At 37.9% G+C, this 24522-nt stretch overlaps 5 protein-coding genes and 1 non-coding gene across 8 annotated transcripts; 4 read left to right on the top strand and 2 right to left on the bottom strand.

Annotated features, from left to right (window-relative positions):
* The first annotated feature begins 1345 nt into the window (after positions 1 to 1345).
* On the top strand, positions 1346 to 2524 carry LOC140761493 (actin-depolymerizing factor 7-like). Its single transcript, XM_073098845.1, has 3 exons — positions 1346 to 1553; positions 1756 to 2021; positions 2101 to 2524. The coding sequence occupies exons 1-3, from the start codon at positions 1551 to 1553 to the stop codon at positions 2249 to 2251; spliced, it is 420 nt and encodes a 139-aa protein (XP_072954946.1). The 5' UTR covers positions 1346 to 1550; the 3' UTR covers positions 2252 to 2524.
* A 136-nt stretch (positions 2525 to 2660) lies between these two features.
* On the top strand, positions 2661 to 4921 carry LOC140761492 (histone H2B.1-like). Its single transcript, XM_073098844.1, has one exon. The coding sequence runs from the start codon at positions 4299 to 4301 to the stop codon at positions 4755 to 4757; it is 459 nt and encodes a 152-aa protein (XP_072954945.1). The 5' UTR covers positions 2661 to 4298; the 3' UTR covers positions 4758 to 4921.
* Positions 4922 to 5161: 240 nt separating this feature from the next.
* LOC140760736 (ATP synthase small subunit 6-A, mitochondrial) lies at positions 5162 to 6960 on the top strand. 2 transcript variants are annotated; one of them, XM_073097718.1, is made up of 4 exons: positions 5162 to 5335; positions 5430 to 5472; positions 5680 to 5764; positions 6711 to 6960. In XM_073097718.1, exons 1-3 carry the CDS (start codon positions 5215 to 5217, stop codon positions 5717 to 5719), a joined length of 204 nt encoding a protein of 67 aa, XP_072953819.1. In that variant the 5' UTR covers positions 5162 to 5214; the 3' UTR covers positions 5720 to 5764; positions 6711 to 6960. The 2 variants fall into 2 exon arrangements, with proteins under 2 accessions (XP_072953819.1, XP_072953820.1); XM_073097719.1 differs by lacking the exon at positions 5680 to 5764 and having other exon boundaries at positions 5168 to 5335.
* On the bottom strand, positions 6710 to 12892 carry LOC140761276 (uncharacterized). Its single transcript, XM_073098543.1, has 3 exons — positions 12245 to 12892; positions 11950 to 12117; positions 6710 to 10651 (listed from the first exon to the last, which is right to left on the bottom strand). Exons 1-3 carry the CDS (start codon positions 12890 to 12892, stop codon positions 8948 to 8950), a joined length of 2520 nt encoding a protein of 839 aa, XP_072954644.1. The 3' UTR covers positions 6710 to 8947.
* Positions 7195 to 7267, top strand: TRNAR-CCG (transfer RNA arginine (anticodon CCG)). The gene has a single exon. It is a non-coding gene; the product is annotated as a tRNA-Arg (tRNA).
* A 6757-nt stretch (positions 12893 to 19649) lies between the features above and the next one.
* On the bottom strand, positions 19650 to 24075 carry LOC140761449 (ubiquitin-conjugating enzyme E2 7-like). Of its 2 annotated transcripts, XM_073098774.1 has the most exons (7): positions 23852 to 24075; positions 23617 to 23719; positions 22852 to 22949; positions 22661 to 22761; positions 21033 to 21110; positions 20700 to 20812; positions 19650 to 20153 (listed from the first exon to the last, which is right to left on the bottom strand). In XM_073098774.1, the coding sequence occupies exons 1-6, from the start codon at positions 23901 to 23903 to the stop codon at positions 20735 to 20737; spliced, it is 510 nt and encodes a 169-aa protein (XP_072954875.1). In that variant the 5' UTR covers positions 23904 to 24075; the 3' UTR covers positions 19650 to 20153; positions 20700 to 20734. The 2 variants fall into 2 exon arrangements, 1 of the variants encoding a protein (XP_072954875.1); XR_012104573.1 differs by lacking the exon at positions 19650 to 20153 and having other exon boundaries at positions 20751 to 20812; positions 22547 to 22761; positions 23852 to 24045.
* Positions 24076 to 24522: the final 447 nt, after the last annotated feature.

Here is a 24522-nt window from a genome sequence, read left to right as displayed (position 1 = left end):
CGAGAATAATATGTGTAATATATATATATTGAAATGTACAACCATAACATTAGTTTGAATGATGGTAAAGAAATTCTCAAATTACTATTTTATCTCTAAAATAGTTTCCTCTTGTTTATCCTGTATCCTATATTCTATCTTCTCTCTCCTAATTGAATAACACATTTTTTCAGATAAATTAAACTTTACTCACAATTTAATTTAATAATAAAATTTAATTAATGATATTTTAGTTTCTCTTACCACAATTCTCAATTTCCTTCAAAATAATTTTATTTAATTTTTACTTTTTCATGCGCTCATTTTGATTTCTCTTATTAGGCCATTGCTATCTTGGAATTGCTTAATAAATATTTACTGATATCTTATAATAATAATATAACAATTTTAAATTGATATGACCGTTGACAATCTACTCTTAAATCTAACTTAATTAAGTTTATGCCACGTGTTAAGGCAAGTCAACTAGACATAAGTTCCTCCTCATTCGCCCCGGTGGGCCATGGCCCATCAAATACAATCTTACGCATCCCACGGCCCATCAAGCGACGATGGCAATACCCGTAATTACGCAGTCAACAAGGATAAGATATTTATGTCTCGGGACACGAAAAGATTAATAATAAAATCCGCGCAATTTCGATTAGGGAATTAAAGTCTTTTCTTTTCCTACTCCTTGTCACCAGGAGAAAGATTCTCTGTCTCTTTCAAAATTACTCTCATGATTATTCAAACAAAAAACCCTAAAAGTTTGTTATTAAAACTAATAACTGTGAAAAATATTATTCATAATTTTTATTTTACTATATATTTTTATATATGACTAACTTAGACCTAGGTTATTATTTGTGTAACACTACTCTGTTAACTCACAGTCATAGCTCACCCCCACCAAATTAAATACCTCTTCATACACCTAATCATCCTATGCTATGCTAACATATCCTATCAGATCCAAACAAATAGCAATCTAAATATTTTAAAATTATTTTAGTATTTTCATAAAATATTCTTTAGTTTATATTTTTTATTTTCAAATTCGCTGGATTAATTTTTTAAATTATAGTAAAAAATAAAGAATCGAATTACAATATGGTGAAAAATAAGTGTTAGCCAATCTAATTAATCACAATACAACTTAACAAAGATTTATGTGAGACAAATCTCTTCACAATTATTTCTGAAGGCGGAGTGTTAAAAGCGGAAAATAATAAAATATTCGGTGTTATTTGAAAATTTCTTTGTAATTTTTATTTTTTAAAAAAAAAGAATGGTGGTATTTAAGATATTTTAAAACCTTTTGGTGTCAATTACATAAAAAAATCTCCAGGAAGAAAGAAAAAGAACCTCCACCGACCCGACCACGCCGAAAGCGATTCCATTCCATCTCGTCGCTAGCGTTTCATACTCACCGCTGTGCGTTCTTAGTGATCTTTACCCTTTCCTCCGCACCCTCCGGTATCGGAATCACTTCCTCTCTCCCTCCGCCCAGAAGAAAAATCTTCTCTAGAATCTTAACTCTTCTCTTCGCACCGGTTTCCACGCTCGAAATGGTGAGTAATCGCTATCTTTTGTGTGATTTGAGTTCGATTACATACTAATCTTTGATACTTTACTCGGTGTCGATCGATGCTGCTTAGATCTTGGAGATTTTATCATCTTTTAGGGTTAATTCGTCGATCATGATGTGATGTTGGTATATTTATCACGATCTGTGGCTATGTTGATTTATCTTTGGCAATTACTTGATCTTAGGCCAACGCGGCATCGGGGATGGCGGTGAACGACGACTGCAAGTTGAAGTTCCTGGAGCTGAAGGCGAAGAGGACATACCGATTCATCACCTACAAGATCGACGAGAAGCTCAAGCAGGTCGTCGTCGACAAGCTCGGCGAGCCGGCCATGAGCTACGAGGACTTCACCGCCAGCCTCCCCGCGGACGAGTGCCGATACGCGATCTACGACTTCGATTTCGTTACCGAGGAGAATTGCCAGAAGAGCAAGATCTTCTTCATTGCTTGGTAATCCTTTCTCTTGTTCGAGATTTGCTATGTAGATGATTTGGAATTGTTGTTGTACATGAGATCTTCCTTTTTGAAGGTCTCCTGATACTTCAAGGGTGAGAAGTAAGATGCTCTATGCGAGCTCGAAGGATAGGTTCAAGCGGGAGTTGGATGGTATTCAGGTGGAGTTGCAGGCAACTGATCCGACTGAGGTGGGACTCGATGTCATCAGGGGCCGTGCGAATTGAATTCTCCAAGTGTTTTCCGGATACTGCATTTGGGTAGTCTACTTTTCGTGCTCTATTATATAGCAATACTCGTTAATCTCGTATATTCTTGTCTTTCTTATACTTTTTATTATGCCGTCGGAGCTTTTACAGTGGGTGTTTGCTTGTAGAGGGTTGCTTACAATCTATTGCGTTGTAACAATTTGTGGAGGTGGTTACTTAGACAAACTCTTCGTACCTTTGATAAGTGTGTGTGGTCTAATGTTATATTGAGTCATTTGTGCAGGTTCATTACTTCTGAATTGTTTTCATCTGTTTGCCCAATATTGATTTGTAACCTGTGAATTATGTTATAATTTCAGTTATGCACCTGTTCTTCTTCATTTGCAATCTTGAATGAGGTTGGGCAGCTAGAAATTTTGCTCTGCGGAGCTTTATTTTAGCTCAGGTCGGAATTTATGGACGTTATCCAAAATTTTCTTTTTGTCTGATTTGTAACTGATGTAGTGACTTTGGTGTATGGGTTCATGGCTAACAAGAGATGATGGTTTTCCACGTCTAGTTTTTGCCTTTGAAGAAAATTAGTTAATGTTTCTTTTTAAATTACAATCTGATTGCAATTAGTTCTTTAAATAATAGTTGCTGGTTGTGCTCACTGCTATGGTTGGCTTGAATGTGCTATTGAAGGTTGTGAAGTTTTTATGTTTGCCCATTTACCTTGACTTGTACGGATGTACCAATACTGATCAGAGTAATGACATCCAGAAATCTGACATCTTATGAAAATGATTTGATATTGGTCATTGCTGTGGTTGATCTTATTGCTGTAGTAAAGCTTGTGAAGTTCTTAGAGTTATCTGTTTGCCTTGTTCATGAATGTAACAAGTAACAACAAAGGCTATAAGTATGGTTATGGATGTTTGATATGTTCTCATAACAGTTGTTGGCGTGGTCATTGCTATAGTTTGCTTGATACTGTTAAAGTTTGTGAGGTTCTTAGACTTGCCAATCTATAACCTTTTCCTGGAATTTAACAATAACAAGTGGAGGAATATCTCATGCGCAAAGTTGTATTGATGGTGTATACTTCAATATGATTATTTTGCAATTCTTTTTCTTTGGATTCTTTAGGTCTGGTTTGCTTCAGTTTAGTGACCCTCCCTGAACTGATTCAGTAATCAAATTTTTTATATATCTAATTAAATTTATTTTTTTTAAAAAAATTAAGACTAATTAATCGAGTTCAAAACTTAGTTTAACAAGACCTTTTAACTCTTGCTATCTGAAAAATATTTGTGATTTCATGCAATTATTGGGTTTCTGCAGCTGTTACATGAGGATCATTTGTAATGTGATCATTGCATTCAAAATACACTAGGGGTTGTCCTGTCTTCGAAGGGTCTAACATGTAAAAAATGAAATATCATTTGTATCTATCTCGGTGCAATTAGACATTAGTCATTGTCATGCTATTCCAACTGAATGCAGTGAAGTTTTCTTCTGATTCATGGGTGCAGTTTGATTTACTCGCTTGGTGCGTCAGCAATTTCCAGCTAACACAATCAGGTCATAAATGGAGAAAACGAGATAGAAAAAATGAGAAGATAATGAGATAGTAAAATAAGATTATATCCTCTGTTTGGATTATATGAGATAAATGAACCAAAGAAGCTCCTCTTTTTTGTCTCCCTTTTCTCTCTCCTCTTCTAAATTATTTTTATCTAAACAAGAAAAAATATTTCCTTTCGTTAATTATCTCGTCTCCTGTCCTCGTTTCCATTCTCGTCGTCCAAAAAGAATGAAATATAAGAGGTTGGCATTTCACGGTTCGGATTCCCACTTGACTAAGCACGGTCGATTCGATTTGGTTTCAAAGTGGTTCTCGTACTCTCGTCTTGGTAGTTGGTAACCTCCAACTAACCAACCTGAGTGGGAAGCATCTAACCAATCAGATTCCACCTCCGTTCATTATATTTACTAATCCCAGCCTCCACTTTCCTCTATACAAGCGGTTCGAGTTAGCTTCTTTTTTATCCTATTTCCCTCTCTAGTTCTCTCTCGATTTCCAATGGCGCCAAAGGCGGAGAAGAAGCCCGCCGAGAAGAAGCCGGCAGAAGATAAGGAGAAGAAAGCCGTCGCCGAGAAAGCCCCCGCGGCGGAGAAGAAACCCAGGGCGGAGAAGCGTCTCCCATCCAAGGAAGGGGACGAGAAGAAGGGATCTAAGATGAAGAAGAAGAAGGCGAAGAAGAGCGTGGAGACGTACAAGATCTACATCTTCAAGGTTCTGAAGCAAGTCCACCCGGACATCGGGATCAGCAGCAAGGCCATGGGGATCATGAACTCCTTCATCAACGACATCTTCGAGAAGCTCGCCCAGGAGTCCTCCCGCCTCGCCCGATACAACAAGAAGCCGACCATCACTTCCCGCGAGATCCAGACATCGGTCAGGCTCGTCCTCCCGGGAGAGCTCGCCAAGCACGCCGTCTCCGAGGGCACCAAGGCCGTCACCAAGTTCACCAGCTCGTAGACCGATCGGGATCTTAGGATGATCGATTCATATGTGATGTTCTCGATGTAATGCACCTTCATCTCTTTTTTGGACATTTACTTGGATGTAATCTAGATGGCTTTCAGTTTATTTGAAATATGTTTTGCCCAAATTGGGGTTAAAATTAATAATCATTGCACTTATTAAAATCTATTCCACTCATATTCAGATTGGATACCAGTTCTCTCTTATTCTAATACTATCAAATTATTTTATTGGCGGAGAAGAAATTAAAATAAACCGGTTAACGGGTACGCCTGCATCCGATCCGGTTTCAAGGAGCAATTTGTGCAAACGAAAGTTTTGTAATCGAGAAGTGGACAGGGTTATCGGGTACTCTTGTATCCGATCCGTTTTAACTGATTAAGATCCCCAGTTGTCTCGCCCCCTTTTTCGCATCAGCAGTAGCGGAAAGGGTTGAGACGAAGGAAGAAGGATGAGGAAGTTTGATCCATGGCCGGTGTTCTTCAAGCGGGAATGGAACCGCAACTGGCCTTTCCTCACCGGCTTCGCGATCACCGGCGCCCTCATCACTAAGTTCACCGCCGGCCTCACCGGTACAGTTACCCCTTTCCTTCTCTCTCTCACCGCGATCATACCTCGCCATTCCTTCTCCTATCTAATTGGTTCTCTTGCTATGTTGGTGTGCAGAGGAAGACGCCAAGAACTCGCGCTTCGTTCAGGAGCACAACAGGTTATGATCTCCCCCAAGACCTAGATTGACCCTAGATCTGCCTCTAAATTTGGTGTTTGAGCGGTTTATTTTGGTTAGAATTCGATTATTGTTTGTTGGTGTATAAATAGTTTTTACGAGTTTCATTTTAATTGATCTTGTCATTGCTGTTATCCTTATCCACGAGTTAGATGATATGCCAAATTTTTTCTTTTTCTTTTTCTTCAGGCGATCATTTCTCATTGATCAGACTATTCATTTGCGTTGATTTGGATCATAATAGACGGGAAAAATGCTAATGAGGATTAAAAAGGTGAAAAAGTACAATAAGAATTAAATGGGTGTGTATTTGAAATTTTGTTGATCAGATGATGAATAACAAGTAAATTGGATTCATTCTTGACATCTTTTAGTATTCTCTAGAGAGAACAACAGTGGCATAGAGAGTCAGGTTCCTCAATATTCTGGTCAATGAATTTATTGGGTGAGATATTTGTCTTCAGATGAGTTGTTCTCTTGCCAAGGCTATAACTTGCGACTCTTATTCATTATAAGTACATATATGCCCCTTTTCGTTATATTTGACCATAATGGTATTGTAGAATTATTGTTGGAAGGAACAATCCTTGATGATAGAAGACAAATTTGTTTAGGTATTAGGCTGCTTACAGAGAAACAAGACAGGTCATAAGCTTTGAATTACATTCTGGCTTATAGTGCTATATGGTGCTTTGTGGTAATTGGGTGGTAGGAGCAAGAGGTTATAGATACTGTTTATCCAGTAAGCAAATTTTTTTGGTGTCGATAAAATCCTGGTGAGTGAAAAAGTTGGTGACTGAACAACTGCAGCATAAAATGGTTTCTTCTAAAGTGATTAGATTTATGGTAGAGCGCTATTGATTAATATTCTATGGTGAGACAGTACTGATGGGCCACATAGAGTTATGCTGGTTATGGAAGTACTAAGTATGATTACATATGAATGGAACATGTGTCAAAGTTTGCTTGCTATATGCGCTAGTTGCCTTTAGATATTGGAGACGCACCAAGTATTATGTAAAAGTTTATATGTTACATCTGCTCATTACCTCTAGATATTGGCTTAGAATCCTCTCTTTTTGGCTGTTTGGATTTTCTTTCCTCGTTTTTTCCTTTCGTGGATTTCTGAACACTAATAGTCTACAGCCTGTTCATGTGGAGATCTCCTTATATTGTGTACTGTTTCCTAATTGACTGTCTAACACCAGCAACTCCTGTAGGTGAATTCCTCAATTGCCGATTTGGTTGCTGTTGCACAACCTTTCTGTGGACATGGTGGAGTGTTTCATCTATGTTTTCTTTGTAAATGTTGGGTACTTTTCAATTCAGAATAAGGACTTTATGGTTGCAATCTTCTCATTTTCTAGATTTTGAGGGCTTTTGTGATGTTTGCTGCTACTGAAGTGCCACTTGACAATGCATGTGATGTTTTAAACTTAATATAATACTTGCATCAATGTGTTGTTGGTATTTTTCTGCTCACTGATTGTGTCAAGATGGTGGCTCATTCTATTAGAATAAACTATATTTTCCAAGAAAAAAGCTATATATCGTTTTATTTTCTTACAATTGCAGCAGGTGACTCATTCTACTAGGATAAACTATATTCTCCAAATCCATTTTGTGCTACTCCTGCAGCTGTTATTAGGAGTCATCAGATGACAGCACAGTTATGAATTTTTTTTCTCAAAGTTTGATACAAAGGATCGCATAGCGGAGTGGATATCGCGTTAGACTCCGGATCTAAAGGTCGTGGGTTCGAATCCCACTGCGATCGTCTGTATGAAATAAACATGTTCTTTTTGGTTCTCATATTTGTGAATTTCCTATCAGATAATATTCACGTGAATTCAGATTTCATTGTCATGGACAAAACCTTGGTCCCTACTGCATTCGTCAGAATTCTCACAAGACTGTTTCACTGCTTGTTTCTATTTGATTAGACGACAATATCTGTGGTGAGAGAGGTTTTTGGCATTACATTGAGACCTTTCGCTATCGAAAGATATATTGATCTATGTAGTAACAACCATGCTGCTCTTAACAGCAATATGTATAGTAGCACTAAAGTCTAAAGCCGGCATACAGTTTACCCTTAGGCAGCCAGCAAAACTTTGTTCTTTTCTCTCCCTAGACGCTACCTCACTTTGGCACCCACCCACAGGCCACAGGCCACAACTACGAGCCCAGCTTCCCCCTTTACCCGGCTCGTCTCCCTCTGTTCAGACATGTACTCCAAGTGCAAGTGCTGGTGCATCGATCGGGGCCGTTGAAATCTTCGAAGGAACTCCCGATCAGAATCTCGTCATTTGGACGGCGGTCGAGTATTCTGATCGGATGGTCAAGGATGGGATCGAGCCGGACGGGATGTTGCCACTGCGGTCTTCTGGACGAAGGGTGGAGGTTGTTCGACCATTGAAAGAAATGGTTTTTGGATTGGTTCCTCAGGTCGAGCACTATGGATGTATGGTGAACCTCCTCGGCCTCATCGTGTTAAGTCCTCCAGCGGACTCTGCGCGATGAGGGAGATCCGAAGGCTGGAGCCACGTCACCATGGGGACCACGTGTTGATGTGTCCTATATCCACGCTTTAGCTTTAGCTGGGAAGTGGGACGACGTGGTGCACACGCGGAGGGGGATGAAGCGGGGAGGGATCAAGACAGTCCCCATGATCGAAGTGGTCGGCCGGAACCAATCGCTCGTGGCGGAGGACGGATCGCACCGGTACTCGCGCGAGGTCCGCTCGATGACATATCAGATGGATCGGAGGCTGCGGGAGGCGGGTCGCGTGCCGGACACGAGGGAGGTGGCGGTGTACGTGCGATCGGAGGAGGAGAAGACGGCGCACCTGGGCGCACCGTGGCCAGAGGGCGACGGTGGCGTTCGGGCTGATGAGGACGGCGGCGGGGACGACGCGGAGGGTGTGCTCGGAATGCCACGTGGCGATGAAGCTGATCTCGAGGATCGGAGTCGATTCCACTGTTTGACGAAATTGCCCATCGCCGAGGTGAGTCCCAATTTCGTTCCTGCCTACCAACTCGAAGTTTACAATCCATTTGATAGTTTCGGGCTTTTATAGAAATTGCCTGCCACTGTTAAGGATTTAAAATATCAGAGTGACACTGCATAAATTGTTATAACTGATATTATCTAGTAAGATTAACAAAGGAACGTAAATGATCAAAGTTCCATTCTCTCTTGAAATGAAAAGTGAAATACTTGCCACTGAATTTTCTTTTTCGTGGATAGAAGAGTTACTCTCTTGTAATTTGAACGTCGAAATAATTTATGAACTAATACAGGCAATTTATACAAAAGAAAATATTCATGATAGTTGCAACTAACAAAGAGATCTTAGCAGAAATTGAGATATACCCACTTGTCTCTGGAGAAGAGATGGGGGATGGAGCATTCATTTCATAATCTTGACAAATACCAAGAGAATAAATACAGGGTCTTATATAGTAGAGAGATTTTTTATTTTACAATAAATATCTTGCAAATTAATGTGCCTCCCAGGATTCTCCCACTGGACCAAGTCTAAGATTCCCTTCTCCAACACCCTTGTCTCTTTCATCAGGCTCCCTATGCAGAACCCAAAAGAGGCTAAGCAAAGGACCACTTGGCTCCGCATCTCTCCACCCACATCACCATCAATGCTCTCTATCTCCTCCTTGGCATGCTGAAGAAAAGAATCTACCAACTTCTCACACTCTTCCTCATCAGCAAACCGAGCTCCATCTAACACTTCCTCCTTCCCCTGCTCAAGGTCATTAGATGTTGTCCTCTTTCCCTGTTCCTTCTCCAATCTTGCTATCGACTTCACTTGAGCGACCTCCTCAAGGCACTTCACTGAGGAACCGACCAGCTTCTTGAATTGCTCCATGTCTCCCGCTATGCCTTCTTGGATCTCGTCCCAATGCATTCCTGACCCATGAGACACTTCCATTAGAAGCTCCATGGAAGGAGGCACAAAGTAGAGCAGCTCCACCATCTTTGACAGTGAGCCATGGAGCTTATGGTAGCAAGCAGTGGGGAAGGGCAAGAACCAAAAGTTTGGCTCTGATTCTGCCTCTCCAATGTACTTCTTTAGCACATCCACTTGTTGTCTCAACTCCTTTTCCTTCTCTTTCAACGCCACTAGGTTTGAGGTTTGCGACGTCAAGTTTGTGCACTCGTGGAGAGTTCGGAGACATTGTGAGAGTCCTCTTCTTGCCAGAGTAGAAGCTCGTGTGGGTTGCAAGAGGAGCTCCACAAGGATGGAGCAAGCCAACCCCATGCAGGTCTCAGTGAGCCTTTCAATGGCGAAGGACGTCGGCGGACCGTAGTTCTCCCTGCCTAATAATATTGCCGCAGAAATGATAGCGGCAATTCCACCAGCCTGGCCATACATTTTACTACGTCGGAGAAAGCTAGTGAAGATGATCCATGGGAGGAGGACTAGAAATCTCAGCTCCATAAACCTTTGAGAGATGATTGATCCCAGAACTCCATATACTGATCCTAGGGCTGTACCTTGAGCTCTAACATTGGCCAACTTGAATGTGGATTCTCTCCATGGGGTCACGGTGATCGCCACGGTGAGACCGGACCAGTATCCGTTATCTTTGCTGAAGAGAATCCCAAAAAGCACTGCAAGGCCTAAAGAGATGGAACACTTTATTGCAACCAAAATCCTCTCATTAGTTAGATTGAAAGAGCAAGTTGATTTGATCTTCTCAATTCCAAGCCTAGTCTCCCCTTTGTATGAATTCGCAGCTTGCTCGGTGCCCATCATCACTTTCTTTCCTTGTGCTGCCTCTGCAAGTGGTGTGCTTAAGTTTCCATTGTAGAGAAGTTGAATGCAGAAAAGGAAGAAGAAAGATGCAAGGTCCTTGTAATTTTCAGGGACAATAGTAGACGAATGAATGGTTTTAGTTAATTTCTCTTTTGTCTCCGTGAAGTAATTTAGCCTGAGTAGTCTTAGGCTTATTTGGTCTCTTACACATAGCAGATTGTGTTTGAGTTGTTCATCGAAGCATTCAACAGGAACTGATGAGGTTGAAATTAGAGCACTCTCCATACCCTTCAAGGGCAATTCAATGGCTTGCAATCTATCTGATGGCATCCCTATCTGAGGTGATAAGAATTTAAAAGGTGGTCTCTCCCATTGTAGCTTTGCCTGTCAAATGAAAGATGGAGATTGGTTTAGCTCTCAACAAAGAAAGTACAGAGGAAACTTATGCTTGCAAAAAAAACCAGAAGAATCCAGTGAGCTAGACTCACTCGTCTTTCCTTATTACTTGTAGAAAATGGATAAAATATCTACCAAAGAAGTACTTGGTTTGTATTTAAAGTAGATACTATTATGCTATTTGTCAACAGTACTAAAAATGATATAGAGTTCTATCTAAAGTTTAAGCTATCAGAGAATTGATTAACTATTTAACTTATTTCTTGTTTTTCTAATAAGCCACAGGCAGATATTGTCAAATGTGGTTTTAAAATTTCCAACGCCATAAATTAGCTCCACTGTTCAGGTTAGTGGAGAGAAAACCTTACTTTAATGTTAACAATAGAAAATATTATAATTTTAAAAAAGATATTGCATCTTCCTTAAAACACTTCAATATTAATCCTTATACTTTCGATGCACCATCTAATCTTACCCTAAGAAATATGTTTTTGAGGTTTATGCTTTGCATAATATTTTGCACTTTTTCCATTGAATCCCCCATGAATATTGTGAGGTTGATATTTACTTATTTAGTGCATCTTTATATATTGTGAGGATGATGCCGAGTGGATTTTTAATAAATCCATTGTGATTGGTTTTTTAAAAGGGTAGCTAAACCGTTATGTCTAGCATATAATTATTAGCCTACGGAACACCATAATAAATATGAAAGTGATGGGTATTAATTAGGTCCAATGGTATAATAATGAACCATTTTTAGAGCACAATGTGAAGAAGTTAATTAAGTCATTGGATGTCTAAAAGTGCAGAGGGGAGTACATCACTCAGGTGAGTGAAACGTACAACTTGTTACACTTTGCTCGATTTGAACCTTAGTCTAATCTTTCGATGTGAGTGAATCATACATATCCTCACAAATCTAACATGAAATCCAAAGGTTAGCCCAAGTTGCAACTGCGATCGATGTGGAATTTATTCCTTTTGAATTTCCCTCCCACTTACTTACTAGTGCGTGATAGCTACCGCACTTCGTAGAACACGAACATTCGACCCACGCCTTTCACTCACTACTAGTCTTTGTCAGCTCCGATATATGCTGACGAGGATTCCTAATTTGCTTATTTTTTACCGATCTCCATGCATCTCATTATTATTATTATTATTATTATTATTATTATTATTATTTTGTATATTGTTGATTCATAATTCTAACAGCTTAAGTAGGTAGATAGATATATATAGATATATTGCGAAGCAAAATTAAATCTTGGATTTAATCTTACTTGCTTGAGTTTTACATCTTGGAGAAGCTTATTGCTTGCCACGCCAAAGCATTTGGCCTGAGAAATGAAGGCAGTCATACAAGTAGTGTTATCCGCGCAGAAAGCCTCCACGAGAAGTCTCAGCCTCTCCATTGCCATGTCAGAGTATTGCTTGCTCTTCTCTCTCACCTACAAATAAGTTAGCAACTAAACTTTAACACTACATCTCAATACTACCAATAAAACTAGCTTATCTTTTGTTTGATCAAAGCAAAGAATAGAGAATTTAAAAGGGAGGAGGTATATAATTGATTACCTCATAGAATGCAAGTCGAGGATAAGGTAACAGCAAAGCAACAAGAGAGGCGACGACTCCCAAACAAGTACTAGCCGCGACGTGGACAGGATGCATGATGGCCTTTGCATGGCTACGATCTTCCATATCGAAGGTTGCCACGTAAATTATCACGATCTGGCCGAGGGCTATCCGCTTGGCGATGAGCTCCGTCGAGTCCGGCAGCGCCACCACGAACGCGCTGACCGCGACGGCGGTCGCGGCGGTGGCAGCCGAGAACCCGACGTGCTGCACCAGGAACAACGTCAGGATGGCCGGAAGCACGCCGAGGACCGTCCCGTACAGGGCGCAGGCTGCGCCGTGCAGCGACTCGGCGAGCGTCGCCTCGCCGACGATGAGTATGGTGGTCACGTAGGCGAAGGCCGGGAAAGTCAGCTGGCGGCGAAGGGCGGCGGGGCCGTAGATGGTGACGACCCCGACGACGGCGCACGCCATCGCCGTGCGGAGCGCCGACCCGAGCCGGGAGCGCCACATGGCCAGGGCGTGGTTGGGCGGGAGCTGTGAGGGTATTGGTATTGTCGTGCTACTCGACGCGGCAACAATGGCGGTGGATTCTGATAGAGGAGAAGGAGGAGAAGGAGGAGAAGGGTATATCGTATTATGACTCATCTTGAGAAAAATCTAGAGAGAGAGAGAGAGAGAGAGAGAGATCTAGTGAGAGAGAGAGAGGGTGGTGAAGTTAGGGTTTGGGAATGTATGGGGGAAGAAGTAATGCATGCATGGAGTGAAGGTGAGAGAGGAGTGGATGGGGGGGTTTTGTAGGGAGTTTGGATGGGGGAAGGAGACACATTGACCCACTAAACGGGACCTATTTGCATATCTGAAAGGAGAAAAACAAGTCTCTTTCTTTTTCCCAGAATAAAAAAAAAAGTGAATAAACGTGTTGGTGTGTATTATTAATATGTAAGTAGAATTAGCTATCCGTATCAATGGTGGCCACAAGAGGTTGCACGCTTGGATCGTTATATACGTACAATGGTGGAGTAGATAGCCACACTTAAGTTGAGATAGCTCCAACTCCATGCGTTAACTGTTCTTAGAGATAATGGTTACATACCTTTTAGTCTCATTGCATATATACAAACATATATTATATCTTTCTTTCTATCGTCTAATTCAATAAGACGGTGCAAGAAAGTGGGTGATATGACGTGGCGTGGTGCATCTGAATGGTTTGTGTGGCCTGCATGGGCCCATGAGATGCATCTGCCAACGCAAATTGACCATTAGGGTTTGGAAGTTTGTGGGTGAGTTGGCCAATAAAAGGCATTCAATAACGACAAGAAGTGGATATTAAACTACTGGTATGAATTCATAGGAAACGAATAGGAAATCGAAGTGCTTTGGGTACAAAAAAAGACAATGAATTGGGGGGAAAATCTTAGTTGAGTTCTATTTACGGCTCATAACTGTTGTATGTTATTGTACGGTAAAACACATAGGAGGTTTCATAGTCACTTAAATTTAGCTTTTTATGCAATTTGCTTGATAATTAATTTATTGATCCAAAAACTTAAATTTTTAATGCACTACTGTTTCATCGTTAATGATCAAGAAATTATAAGAAAATTTGCAAAAAAGAACCACTACATTATGAGTTTTTTTTTTACGGTTCGAGCCTTATCTAATCAGCTTAATATTAATAAGATAGTAAGAGTAAATTTGACATTTTAAAACTATTAATCTAAATAAAAACTAATATTTCTATTTTGTTAAGCTAATATGAGTTTAAATTAACTCCGGGGCTACTAGGGCTCGGATAAAAAAACAGCCGATAATGTAGGGGTTTTTTTTGCAAAATTCCTAAAATTATATTATGTGGTCCGACCTGACAACATAGTGGTGAGGCCATACCTTACCTTAGGTTGTTGGAATAATTGCAAAGTCCTAATCCTAGAAATTAGAAGATACGTGAAGCTAAAAGGAAGAAAAGATGGTCCCATAGACGAGTCGTGCCGGACCACCCAATAACACTACACTTATAATGCCAATTTCTAATGCGACAAATTATCCAAAACAGTGAAGGTTGTCAAGTCATAGAGGTTTAATTAGTAACCAATTAACCTAAATATTCATATTATTAGTTAAGGCTCTTTCACTTATGGAATAAGTTTAATATTAGTATAATAATGTTAATTTTTTTAATATTAGTATACGTTGTTCTATTGTTTCTTTGTGAATTGATGTGATATAAACTTAAAATAATAGTTTTATAAATAATTAAAATATTATTTATAATAGATAGATGAGGAAGAAGAGGGAGAGAGGATAAAATAGGAACCAATAAATATAAAAATATTGGATGAAAGAAGGGATGAGAGAGACTAATTATACTTTTTTTTTATTCCAAAACAATGCCTAATTAGACCATTAAAACATATTATGCCTCATATATTCTTCGGTACAATTTTTTTAGAAAGAAAAACTTAGTTTATTAATTAGCCGGTATGAGTACTCATCGTTCTTTTAGAGTCGGAGACTAAAAATTAAGACAAGCTAGCTGGGCAACCTTTGTTCCGAGTACAACTAGATTCTAAAACCTTATTTAGATTTATGAGCCCATCAATAACTTTATTTGCTTTTTCTAAATATATATGTAATTTTATAATTTTGATAAATATGAGTTAGATAAATAATATTTTATGTGAGACTTTCTACTGGGAGAACCGGTGTTGCCATTTAAAATATTAACTAAGATTAGATAATCGAATTCAATTCAAATATTATAGAAAGGAGAGTCTTTCGAATCCCCACTGCCCATACATAGAGAAAAGAACTAAAATATTCATGTCAAACACCTGCAATAAAAGAAGTATAATTAAGTTGTGGAACCACAAATTCTGAACCCCTAGTCTCATAATTGCTCATAAAGATGCCACTAGTGTTGGTCATGACATTATGTAAAAATACTAGTATTTTTATTATTTGGTCCCTCGTTCTTTATAAATGCGATATAAATAGAATGCTAACACAGGCTCATTACGAATAATAAATAATATATATTAAATCTAAGTCGTGACGTACAACAAAGTAGCCAATAACCTTTTGGAAGCTCCACTCATGTATTAATCTCGTGATCCTTGAGGACTTGGGGAAGGGTCAAAATATGCACTCAATGAAGCATAGATGTACCTCATTGTGCCCAAGTTCGTTAAAGACAGTCCCTGGTGTTCCTTAGCAGAAGCAAGCATTATATATGTGCATGTATATATTATCACAAATCCTCTCTGTCTCTCTCTCTCTCCCCCCCTTTTTCCTGTGCAAAAGTCTCTGTTTAGGATTATGCCCACCAAAAATATCCCAGTGGAGTACCAATGCTGGTACACTGCTTCCTATTTCAACATTTAAATTTGATGGCAACTTTGAATTCAAGAGTTTGAGCTTGATCTCTGCCATAATTTGAGTACACATATACATGCAGAGAGTCCATCTCAGTGGCTTTCTCCAATCTCTTTGCTCATTATGCCTTGCTTCTACTTTCTTGACTTGTTAAAGTCAACTCTAAGTGATTTTATGATCCAAGGGATAATTGCGTACGTTTTTTCCTTCTATAAATTTAAGATTCACACTTACCTTTTTAGCCATGTTAAGATCTATATGGACAAGTGAATTGAACATACCTTGTCCTATTTCTCTAATGGGATTTTTACATAGTTGCTGCTATTGTAAAAGTTATCAAATGTTATACCTATTACTACAACACAATGAAAAATATTTTGTATTATGTGAGACAAAAATTATCAATAAATATTTTATATCCTAAGCTTTAAAAAAGACAAAGTAATTTAGTTATTTATATGTGTTTGCTAACTTTAATAATAATCTGTTTAAAATACTCTTTTAAAAACTAAACAATCAACAGAGTTTAGTGATAAATTCTGATATTTTAAAGATGCACTGCAACATGTACAAGTAAACTACAAACAACCGACAAAAGACTCGTAATGAGGCTCCTTAGAAATTGTTATCAAATCAAGGCAATTAATGAACTGCTGATGAATAGTGTAATTGAAATGAAACCCTAGCCACCAGTGCAACTAAAAATAAGCACACACACATACACACACGTCTGCTTGGGCTTTGTGGTTGGATCGCACTACGTACCCCCAACAAAACTCGAGCTTATGGTTTGGTGAAGAGAGAGAGAGAGAGAGAGAGAGAGAGAGAGAGAGAGAGAGAGAGAGAGAGAGAGAGAGAGAGAGAGAGAGAGAGAGAGAGAGAGAGAAGCCCACCAAATCCTTTTTGGGTCTTGGAGATGGAAGGTGAGGGGTGGGGGTGAGTGATGGTAGGAAGAGCTGCCTTTTGGGACAAAATGAGCACCAACCCCCTTTGTCATCATCTAATTTAGCAAGAGTGCGTTTCCGATTCAAGATTTTTCCAAAGTTGCTAGTGTTTATATTTGCCCTAATGGGATCTTTCAAAGAAACTATATATAGATTTCATACCTAATAAGACTCGAGGAAAGGTGGATGAGAACTATGAGACTCATTGAGCACGAAGGTGTTGGTGGACTTACAAGCATAGAATTGTTGTTCTTTATAGTCCTAATATGATGATCATTACTCTCCCGTAGCTTCCTCAACAATAATGGTTTTTCATATAAATCACTACGCCTGAGTTTTTTTTTATTATTATTTTATTCTCTTTCATAGTTTAGCGAGATAGAAACATACGTGGAGAGTAAGCATACTCCCTGACAACTAGTGTTAGGCCTGTCCTATGTATAAATCTAACGAAACATAGCTCATTGTGAGAATGATATATTCTACTACTTTTCTTTTATGTAGGTAGCTCAAGTCTTCCTTGGTAGGCCCAATAAGTTTGTCCTCAAAGTCCTTTAGGATTCAAACTCAGGATTACACTTTATACATGTTTGTCATATATATATATATATAAAAGAAAGAGGGTGCATGAGAGCATTAAGAGGAGCATCAGTGGCCATCTTGGCTTATAAATTTTAATATGTTTCTTGAATGGATGCATATATGCCCAAATAATTTTGATCCACAAGTTCGGATCCAACTTGCAACGATTCTGGGCTCAGGAGTATATCTGCCAACCTAAGGGAGATAAATATCTTTGAGAACTGATAAGCACCTCCACTCCCCTGCTGCAAGTTGCAATTCTTAAGATCGGAGATGTCTCAGTGCTCCCTGGCTTAACTGCTAAAGGTTATAAATATAAATCCTAGTGGAGTTTCCTTTGCATATATATCTTACCCTATGTGTATATATATATATCGCTCCTCTCTCTCTCTAACCCCACAACGATTGTAACATCGAATCTGTCCTCTAAACTTTCTCATTATCAATCAGCTATCAGCTTATACAAACTAGTAATGTATATCATACTTTTAACACAGTTTAATGAGTTATAATCTTATTCGGACAACCTTAATGCGAAAATCTAATCGAAAAAAAAAAATCCTGAAGACAACAAAAAGTTTTCCCCTCTCATTGTGTTGCTTTCGGATTTCCGGGCTTTCGGCATAGGGAGATAGTGATCTTATACCTCATACCTTATCCCAAGTACATCCAATAATGATGGAGGACAAGCATGCTGAATTGTTCATGGTGCTGTGTGATTCAAACTGGGCTGGATCCAACTGGGAGAGGGGGAGTGTGTGCGTGTGCTCAAAGAACAGAGATATGGAAGATGGTAAATATTCTCAGACGCTTGCAGAGAAGATTAAAATAAAAATGAAAAAGAAAGAAAGAAAGAGACTACAAAGTAGGGTAGAGAAACCTATTAGGAGTGCAACTTGGGCTGCCCAGTGGGGTTGATCAGCTTCACTGTCCACGTGGACTCAACACTACCACTAGGTGGTGAATCAAGTTGGTCCACAAGTTTGAGCAGGTGTGGATAGCTTTGGGCCACATCTAAATCTAATCCTCTGATTCTATTGGGCAGCTCTTGGGGAAAAGATTCAATATTTCAAAAATAAAAATTATTGTCTAAAAAATACCTTGAATTAAATTTAATGCGGTTGCGCAAACATAATAGGGAATAGAGAATATCCTATTACTTTCAAACCAAGCAACTGTACTATCTCAAATGTGAGTATATGAGTATTGCAACTTATTAGCATATATAATAATTCTAAATCATTTATATGATAGATTAATAATAATCATCATCATCATTATACAATGGAAAATGAAGGATATCTTTTTATAAATTTCTAGGTGCTTGAGGTGAAACAAATTTGACCGCTGGTCTTAGTATTTCCAAACAATCTGTACCCAAAATACAATAGAAAAGGATGGTCCTTGGCCTTGGGACTCCACTGACTCCAAAACTGGAGTGTTGTCAATGCCGACGATGGCATGTCATACATTTCGGCGCATGACAAATGGAGGAATTGGAGAGATCTGAGGCATGACAGAGACAATGAAAAGTATATACCTTGGTTCACTGAATCTGGTAGGTTTGAAGTCAGTGTTGAATCCTTAAAGTTGGTTTCACAGAGAAGATGGCATATAAGAATGGAAGGATTTAATGGATGGCCAAGTAAGTGGAAGCAACTAGAAGAACTTGTTCGGTTGAGGGGAGCTCAGAAGAAGTCTAGATACAAGTATTCACTATTTACCTGGAAAAAAGAAAAAGAAAAAGAGAACACCTAGAAAAATTGAGATGACTGAAAATGATGCAAGTGGTTCAAGTTTCTAATGCTCTGAGCGAGCTGCCCAATCACGGTGAACGAAGATATGATATACATTTGCAACAGATTCTCTTAAAGAAACACTTAACGAAGATTGCATGCTTTTACTCATAAAGATAGAGAAAAAAACAACGAACGTCGCGTATTTAGACTCCCATGCGGGATTAATGGACATAATCAAAACACAAATGAGATCATAATAGAAACGGACTCAGTCCACAAGAAAAATTAACACCGAGAATTCCCATTACCACCAACTAAAGCATTAAATCCACTATACAAGAACAGAGTACAACCAAAACCTCAAACATAGAGTAAACACAATATCTTATGTAAAAACCCAATATACAAAATACCATCATCATGTACAGAATCCTGTATACGTGGAATACCACCAAGTACAAAACCAAAGTTTTAAAATAACTCACATATCTAGACAGAAAATGATATACATAAACAGGACACCAATCATATGTTGTCTCTTGCACCCATTTAAGCAATATGAACAACACACGAGCAATATCAGATTTATGCGTAAGTTTCCATATAGATGATTGTGGAAGTCTGTCCATATCTAATCTTCACTAAAACAAGAAAGAAAGAAAATTACTATTATTTTGGCTTATCTAACACTAATCTGAACCGTGAGATCAAGAAAATTATGAAATATGGATACGACCCGACAAGCACAAGTGCCCAAAATAGTGCAGCAAGCCGAAATGTTCAGCTGCATTTCCTTTTATTCTAGTTATAATATGTCACACGTACATGAAAATAAAGGCACAGACAAACGTAATATTTTGAACAGAGTATACTGTAAGATCCTAAAACTATAATTTCTAACGCAAGTAGTTTGTTGCACAGAAAAAATGGTATGGCCAGAAAGATAATTGAGAGCCAAGGAAGGTAAACATCAGTCTCATATACACGCCCACTTTTATTTTCCAGAGGCCTATGTGAACTGACAGTCTCATTGTCCCGGTAATCTCAGTTTGGAAACGTAAGGATGACAGGACAAAGACGAGTTTGGTTTCATCCTGGAGGGGGGAAAAACGTAGAACTCAATTTGTGCCACCCCAAATCCCAGAACATGAAATTTTGTACCAGCCAAGAGCATATCTTCTTTTGTCGTCGGTGACATAGTAAAACTGAGTGGACAAAGACGTTGATTTGACTGGTTTATCAGAAATCAATAGTAGCTCAACATACCTGCAAAGATGCACCAAAAAAGGAAAAGAAAAATAACACCATCCTGCATCAGCTACTAGGATAAAGGCACAAAAAAAAGCTACTACGAGTGCATAGTCTAAATTTTGGTCCATTTATTTCTGTGTATTCGGCTGAACTAACTATTATCTACATTTTTGCGATGCTTAACGAGCGAACAATCATATCTATACAAAATAGTTAACCTAGAAATATACCCCACCTTCTGACCTAAGAAAAAGAAAAGTAGAGACGAGAAATAAATAATTTTCTCATATATAGAAAAGATCATTTCCAAAAAGTGAAACTTATTACATGACAGAACAAGGTTCATAATAGACATTGGGAGAACAAAGGGTTGAAGAAGTGATTTGTGTCCTTTTGCTATTCACAGTTCAAGCCAATCAGAAAACCTACATCTAGATAGGCAACAGTCCAAAGCACTCTTTCTCATAGACCACCATCATGAAGATACTAGATGACACACATACACAAGGTTACAGGAAACCATTATTAGATAACAAGCAATGATAGATATTCGGTGCACACCTGATATGTCTCACAGCTCAACTTTCAAAAAGCTTTCACAGCATTTCCTGGGATCGTCTAACAATGCGGCTGACCTTCTTCTTGAACTCATCTCTCGTCTCCCTCCATTCCTTCTGGAATATAGTTGGAAATTGTTTTTTAAACAATAGCTATATATCAGTCGCTCCTGAATAGATCTAAAATCCAAATATTCGTTCTCACATATTTCAAACAATTTTAAAAAGATGGAATCTAGTGCAATGTGATTCTCGCCATCATGGCTTGACAATTGTAAAATATAACTAACAGAAATCTAACAACAGCATATACAAATATCTAAGTAGTTTCACTTACAGCAGCTTCAACGTTTGCCGGAGATTCATCATTTGGACTTGAGAGCATAGAAATAATACTTAAAATTATACTCTCAACCTACAAAATAAGAACCTCCATTAGACCATTAAAACGCAAAACTAACGATGCAGTCTTTATCAGTTTTTCATTGATTTTGCTTCATTCCGACCAGACTTTTATAACAGAAATATCAATCCCGTTCCAATTATCATTTCTTATTTTTCTTGACATGTTTTACATTAGAAAATTGGCATTAGAAAATTGGCATGCAGAACAGATCTTTTTTTTTTCAGATTTGTAATGAAAAGAGCAAAAGAAATGACGGTTTGTTTAAATGTGTTAGTTGCTTCATGCGAGAGATTAGAGATGCCAGCAACTTAGGGTGCAGTTGGGTGAGAGATAATAGGGAGAGAAAGAAAACAAATAACCATAGCCAACAATAATGTTAAATACCAGTGACCAAGGATTCTTTTGATTTATAACTAAGATTCTTTGGATATATGAGAAAATTCTTGTTAGACTTCTTAGCTATCAATATAATTATTAGAACAAGACGGACATTGACCAAATCGGAATTTAGATCATTGGGTTATCAGTTCAACCATTAGTTCACCTGGCAGGATTGCTGGCTTTTTAAAAATATTTAAATAATATATAGATAGTTCTACATAATTTTAAAAATAAAAATATCTATACAATTAGTATAATTGTATGTATATCACTCAAAATAAATGTTATTTATATAGATAGTCTTATTGTTACTTTCCATATTAAGTTATGTAAAAATACTATTAACTAAGAGAAATACTTAAAAACTAAAGTAAGGATATTTTTATTTTTTACATTTAAATTATTTCTATTTTAATAGAAGCTTACTTGAAAGGGTATTCATGCAAAAAATAAAGATTTTAAAATGTACACATACAAGAACTATGTATTTTGAGCAATATACATGTAAATATAAAATTTAGAGGGACATATAAGCAAATAAGTGCCATTTTAAGGGTATATATGCACAAAAAAAAACCAATTTTATAATACAAATATGTTATAAACTAAATATTTTTAAAATTTTAGGACTAAAATACCATTAGGATATAGAATAAAATAATTAAATATCAAGGATAATTGGGTAATTTTATAAAAATATTGGACCCGGCCGGTTCGCCAAAAAATAACCGAGTTGTACTGGCCACTGGTTCAACTGCCAAGTTTATCGATTTTTACCGATTTAATTGCTTTATTCGGTATAATAACAAAACCGAACATGTTTGATAGTCAATTCACTGGTCTGATCAAATTCTGATAACTATGGTTATCAGAATAAAACGACTGGGGAAAGAAAAAAGAGTCTAACATAATTATCTGCCTAATCATGACTAATATACATAGTAAAGTCACAGCTTCTATAGGACCACACTTGATCGCAGTAAAATCCTAACAACAAAATAACCTCCACATAGCCATTTAGTCAAAAGAGAAGAAAAAATAATCGAGCTGGGCAAACAAATTACCAGAATATTAATGCTGCTATCCTTGTATGAGCTTTATTAGACAGAGTCACAGAGACAAATGAAAGTGGCACTTAACATAAAGATGGGTACATAGCAGTACACAGAAAGCTGTACCGTATGAACAGGTGTCCAACGCTCGCTCGCAAGTTCATAACCACTCGGATCATCACCAGGTGGATGGAGAATGGAAATGCAGACACGACCATCAGGATAGACTAACAATAACATAACAAACAAGACACTCTGTACGTTTTCATTGGTAGAGTCACAAAAGGTATCATGAAAAATAATGTTCAACAGCTAACCATTTGGATGCCACATCTGTGAGGTAAATTGGACTGTTGGTGGACTGTTAGGATAATTGTGAGGAAAGCGCATAATTGCATTAAAATAGCCACCTTCACTGCAGCAGTTGGATCCAAGCCAGAGTTAGTAAATGAACCTGTATGTCTACGGATTCTACAAGGATGAAAAGAAGAAGAAAGGATGTCTTGAACAGAATTTAACTTCTTCAGTACAAACTGTATATGTCAATAAAGGTGTTCACAAGAAGAAATGCCATCATAAAAGAACACAAACCATGTACATATTGCATAATCTGGATTTTATTCTTCCCTGTGAATTACTTGCTCCACCTTTCCTTTAACAATATCATCACAACGACACTATAAATGGGTCCTTTAACTAACAAGTGTCAACTGCCACAATTCGGCAAGTTCTCATCAATTGTTCAATCATTAGCCAGAAAGAAAACGCAAGCATGCAGTCCTGCTTCTTATCTAAGGTAGTTCGCAAATAGAAAATATTTCCCTGTCACTACTGATAACCACACAAAATCAACAAATTGGACTTAAGGTTTCTGCGTCTCGCCCTAACCACGGAAAAGAAAACTTCTTGCAAATACCAAAAGCCTATTGTTTTCTCTCGTCGTAAAACCCAATGCAGAATCCCAGCAACAAAGCAAAGAAATTGTTCTAACACCAAGAGAAGGAATGAAACTAATCAAATCGAGCAAGAACAACAAAATAATAATTGATATAATCTTGATCAGGAAAGAGTAAACTACTCACTAAAGCGTATCGGGAGGGCCAATGATCGTCACGTTCCACTCGAACACATTGCTATCATCAACCAGGCCGGCGGAGAAACCAACCACGGGGTTCTTGGTGAGATCTGATCGAAATGAAGCAAGATTTACCAATTATATACAGATATTCTTTTATTTATTTATTTATTTTTAAAAGAGATACAGATATTCTTCAAGAAACAATCCCTAGACGTCAATCGAGGGAATTGGAACCGTACCTTTCAGCTGCTTCTGGAGCAGAAGAACCGCTTGGCTCGTCGTCGTCGTCATCAGCGAAGAAGACAACGAAATCTTGCGAACGATGGATCGAGCTAGAGAGAGAGAGAGAGAGAGAGAGAGAGAGAGAGAGAGAGAGATGAAGAACAACAGAGATCGAGAGAATTCTAATGGAAATTTCAAAGATAAGGTTGGGAATTTATTTGCTCGGGAAAGAAAGTATTGGGATTGATGATGTCGGTGTGGGACATGATTATATTTATACCCCTTCCGCTTTGCGTCGAAAATATTTATTTGCCTTATTTCTGTTTTAGGTTTCTTGGACTATAAAATATTAAGAAATTTTGTATATAATATTTTTAAATTATAATTTATACTCTATATTTTTATTATTCGTAAATTAAGCCATATAATTTAATAAAATTAGGCAGAAAATACTCTAGATTAGTTAGTTAAACTTAATTAAATATCTGAGTTAAATTATCTATACTAAAAATATTATAAAAATATTCTTAACCAAATCGTACTAAATTTATTTTAGTTATTTTCATTAAATTATAAGATTCGATTTATAAATAATAAAACTATAAGATGTAAACTATAATTATATAATAAAATAAGGTGTTAGATATAAATTTTCCTAAAAATAATTACCAAACTAAACAAACCCGAG

This window comes from Typha angustifolia, chromosome 6 (assembly GCF_048772165.1).
Source record: "Typha angustifolia cultivar Huaian chromosome 6, ASM4877216v1, whole genome shotgun sequence".
Classification (NCBI taxonomy): Eukaryota; Viridiplantae; Streptophyta; class Magnoliopsida; order Poales; family Typhaceae; genus Typha; species Typha angustifolia.
This window is presented reverse-complemented; position numbering and strand designations above follow the sequence as displayed.

Excerpts from the sequence above, each read along its gene's own strand:
- LOC140761449 (XM_073098774.1), bottom strand. The coding sequence starts at position 23,903 with ATGACGACGACGACGAGCCAAGCGGTTCTTCTGCTCCAGAAGCAGCTG. Across the intron at positions 22,762-22,851 it reads ACAGATGTGGCATCCAAATG|TCTATCCTGATGGTCGTGTC; the intron begins GTTAGCTGTTGA and ends TGTTATTGTTAG. Across the intron at positions 20,813-21,032 it reads CGGCAAACGTTGAAGCTGCT|AAGGAATGGAGGGAGACGAG; the intron begins GTAAGTGAAACT and ends ACTATATTCCAG.
- LOC140761276 (XM_073098543.1), bottom strand. The coding sequence starts at position 12,892 with ATGAGTCATAATACGATATACCCTTCTCCTCCTTCTCCTCCTTCTCCT. Across the intron at positions 12,118-12,244 it reads CTCGACTTGCATTCTATGAG|GTGAGAGAGAAGAGCAAGCA; the intron begins GTAATCAATTAT and ends ACTTATTTGTAG. Across the intron at positions 10,652-11,949 it reads AAGATGTAAAACTCAAGCAA|GCAAAGCTACAATGGGAGAG; the intron begins GTAAGATTAAAT and ends TTCATTTGACAG.
- LOC140760736 (XM_073097718.1), top strand. The coding sequence starts at position 5,215 with ATGAGGAAGTTTGATCCATGGCCGGTGTTCTTCAAGCGGGAATGGAAC. Across the intron at positions 5,336-5,429 it reads GTTCACCGCCGGCCTCACCG|AGGAAGACGCCAAGAACTCG; the intron begins GTACAGTTACCC and ends GTTGGTGTGCAG. Across the intron at positions 5,473-5,679 it reads TTCGTTCAGGAGCACAACAG|GCGATCATTTCTCATTGATC; the intron begins GTTATGATCTCC and ends CTTTTTCTTCAG.
- LOC140761492 (XM_073098844.1), top strand. The coding sequence starts at position 4,299 with ATGGCGCCAAAGGCGGAGAAGAAGCCCGCCGAGAAGAAGCCGGCAGAA.
- LOC140761493 (XM_073098845.1), top strand. Across the intron at positions 2,022-2,100 it reads AAGATCTTCTTCATTGCTTG|GTCTCCTGATACTTCAAGGG; the intron begins GTAATCCTTTCT and ends TCCTTTTTGAAG.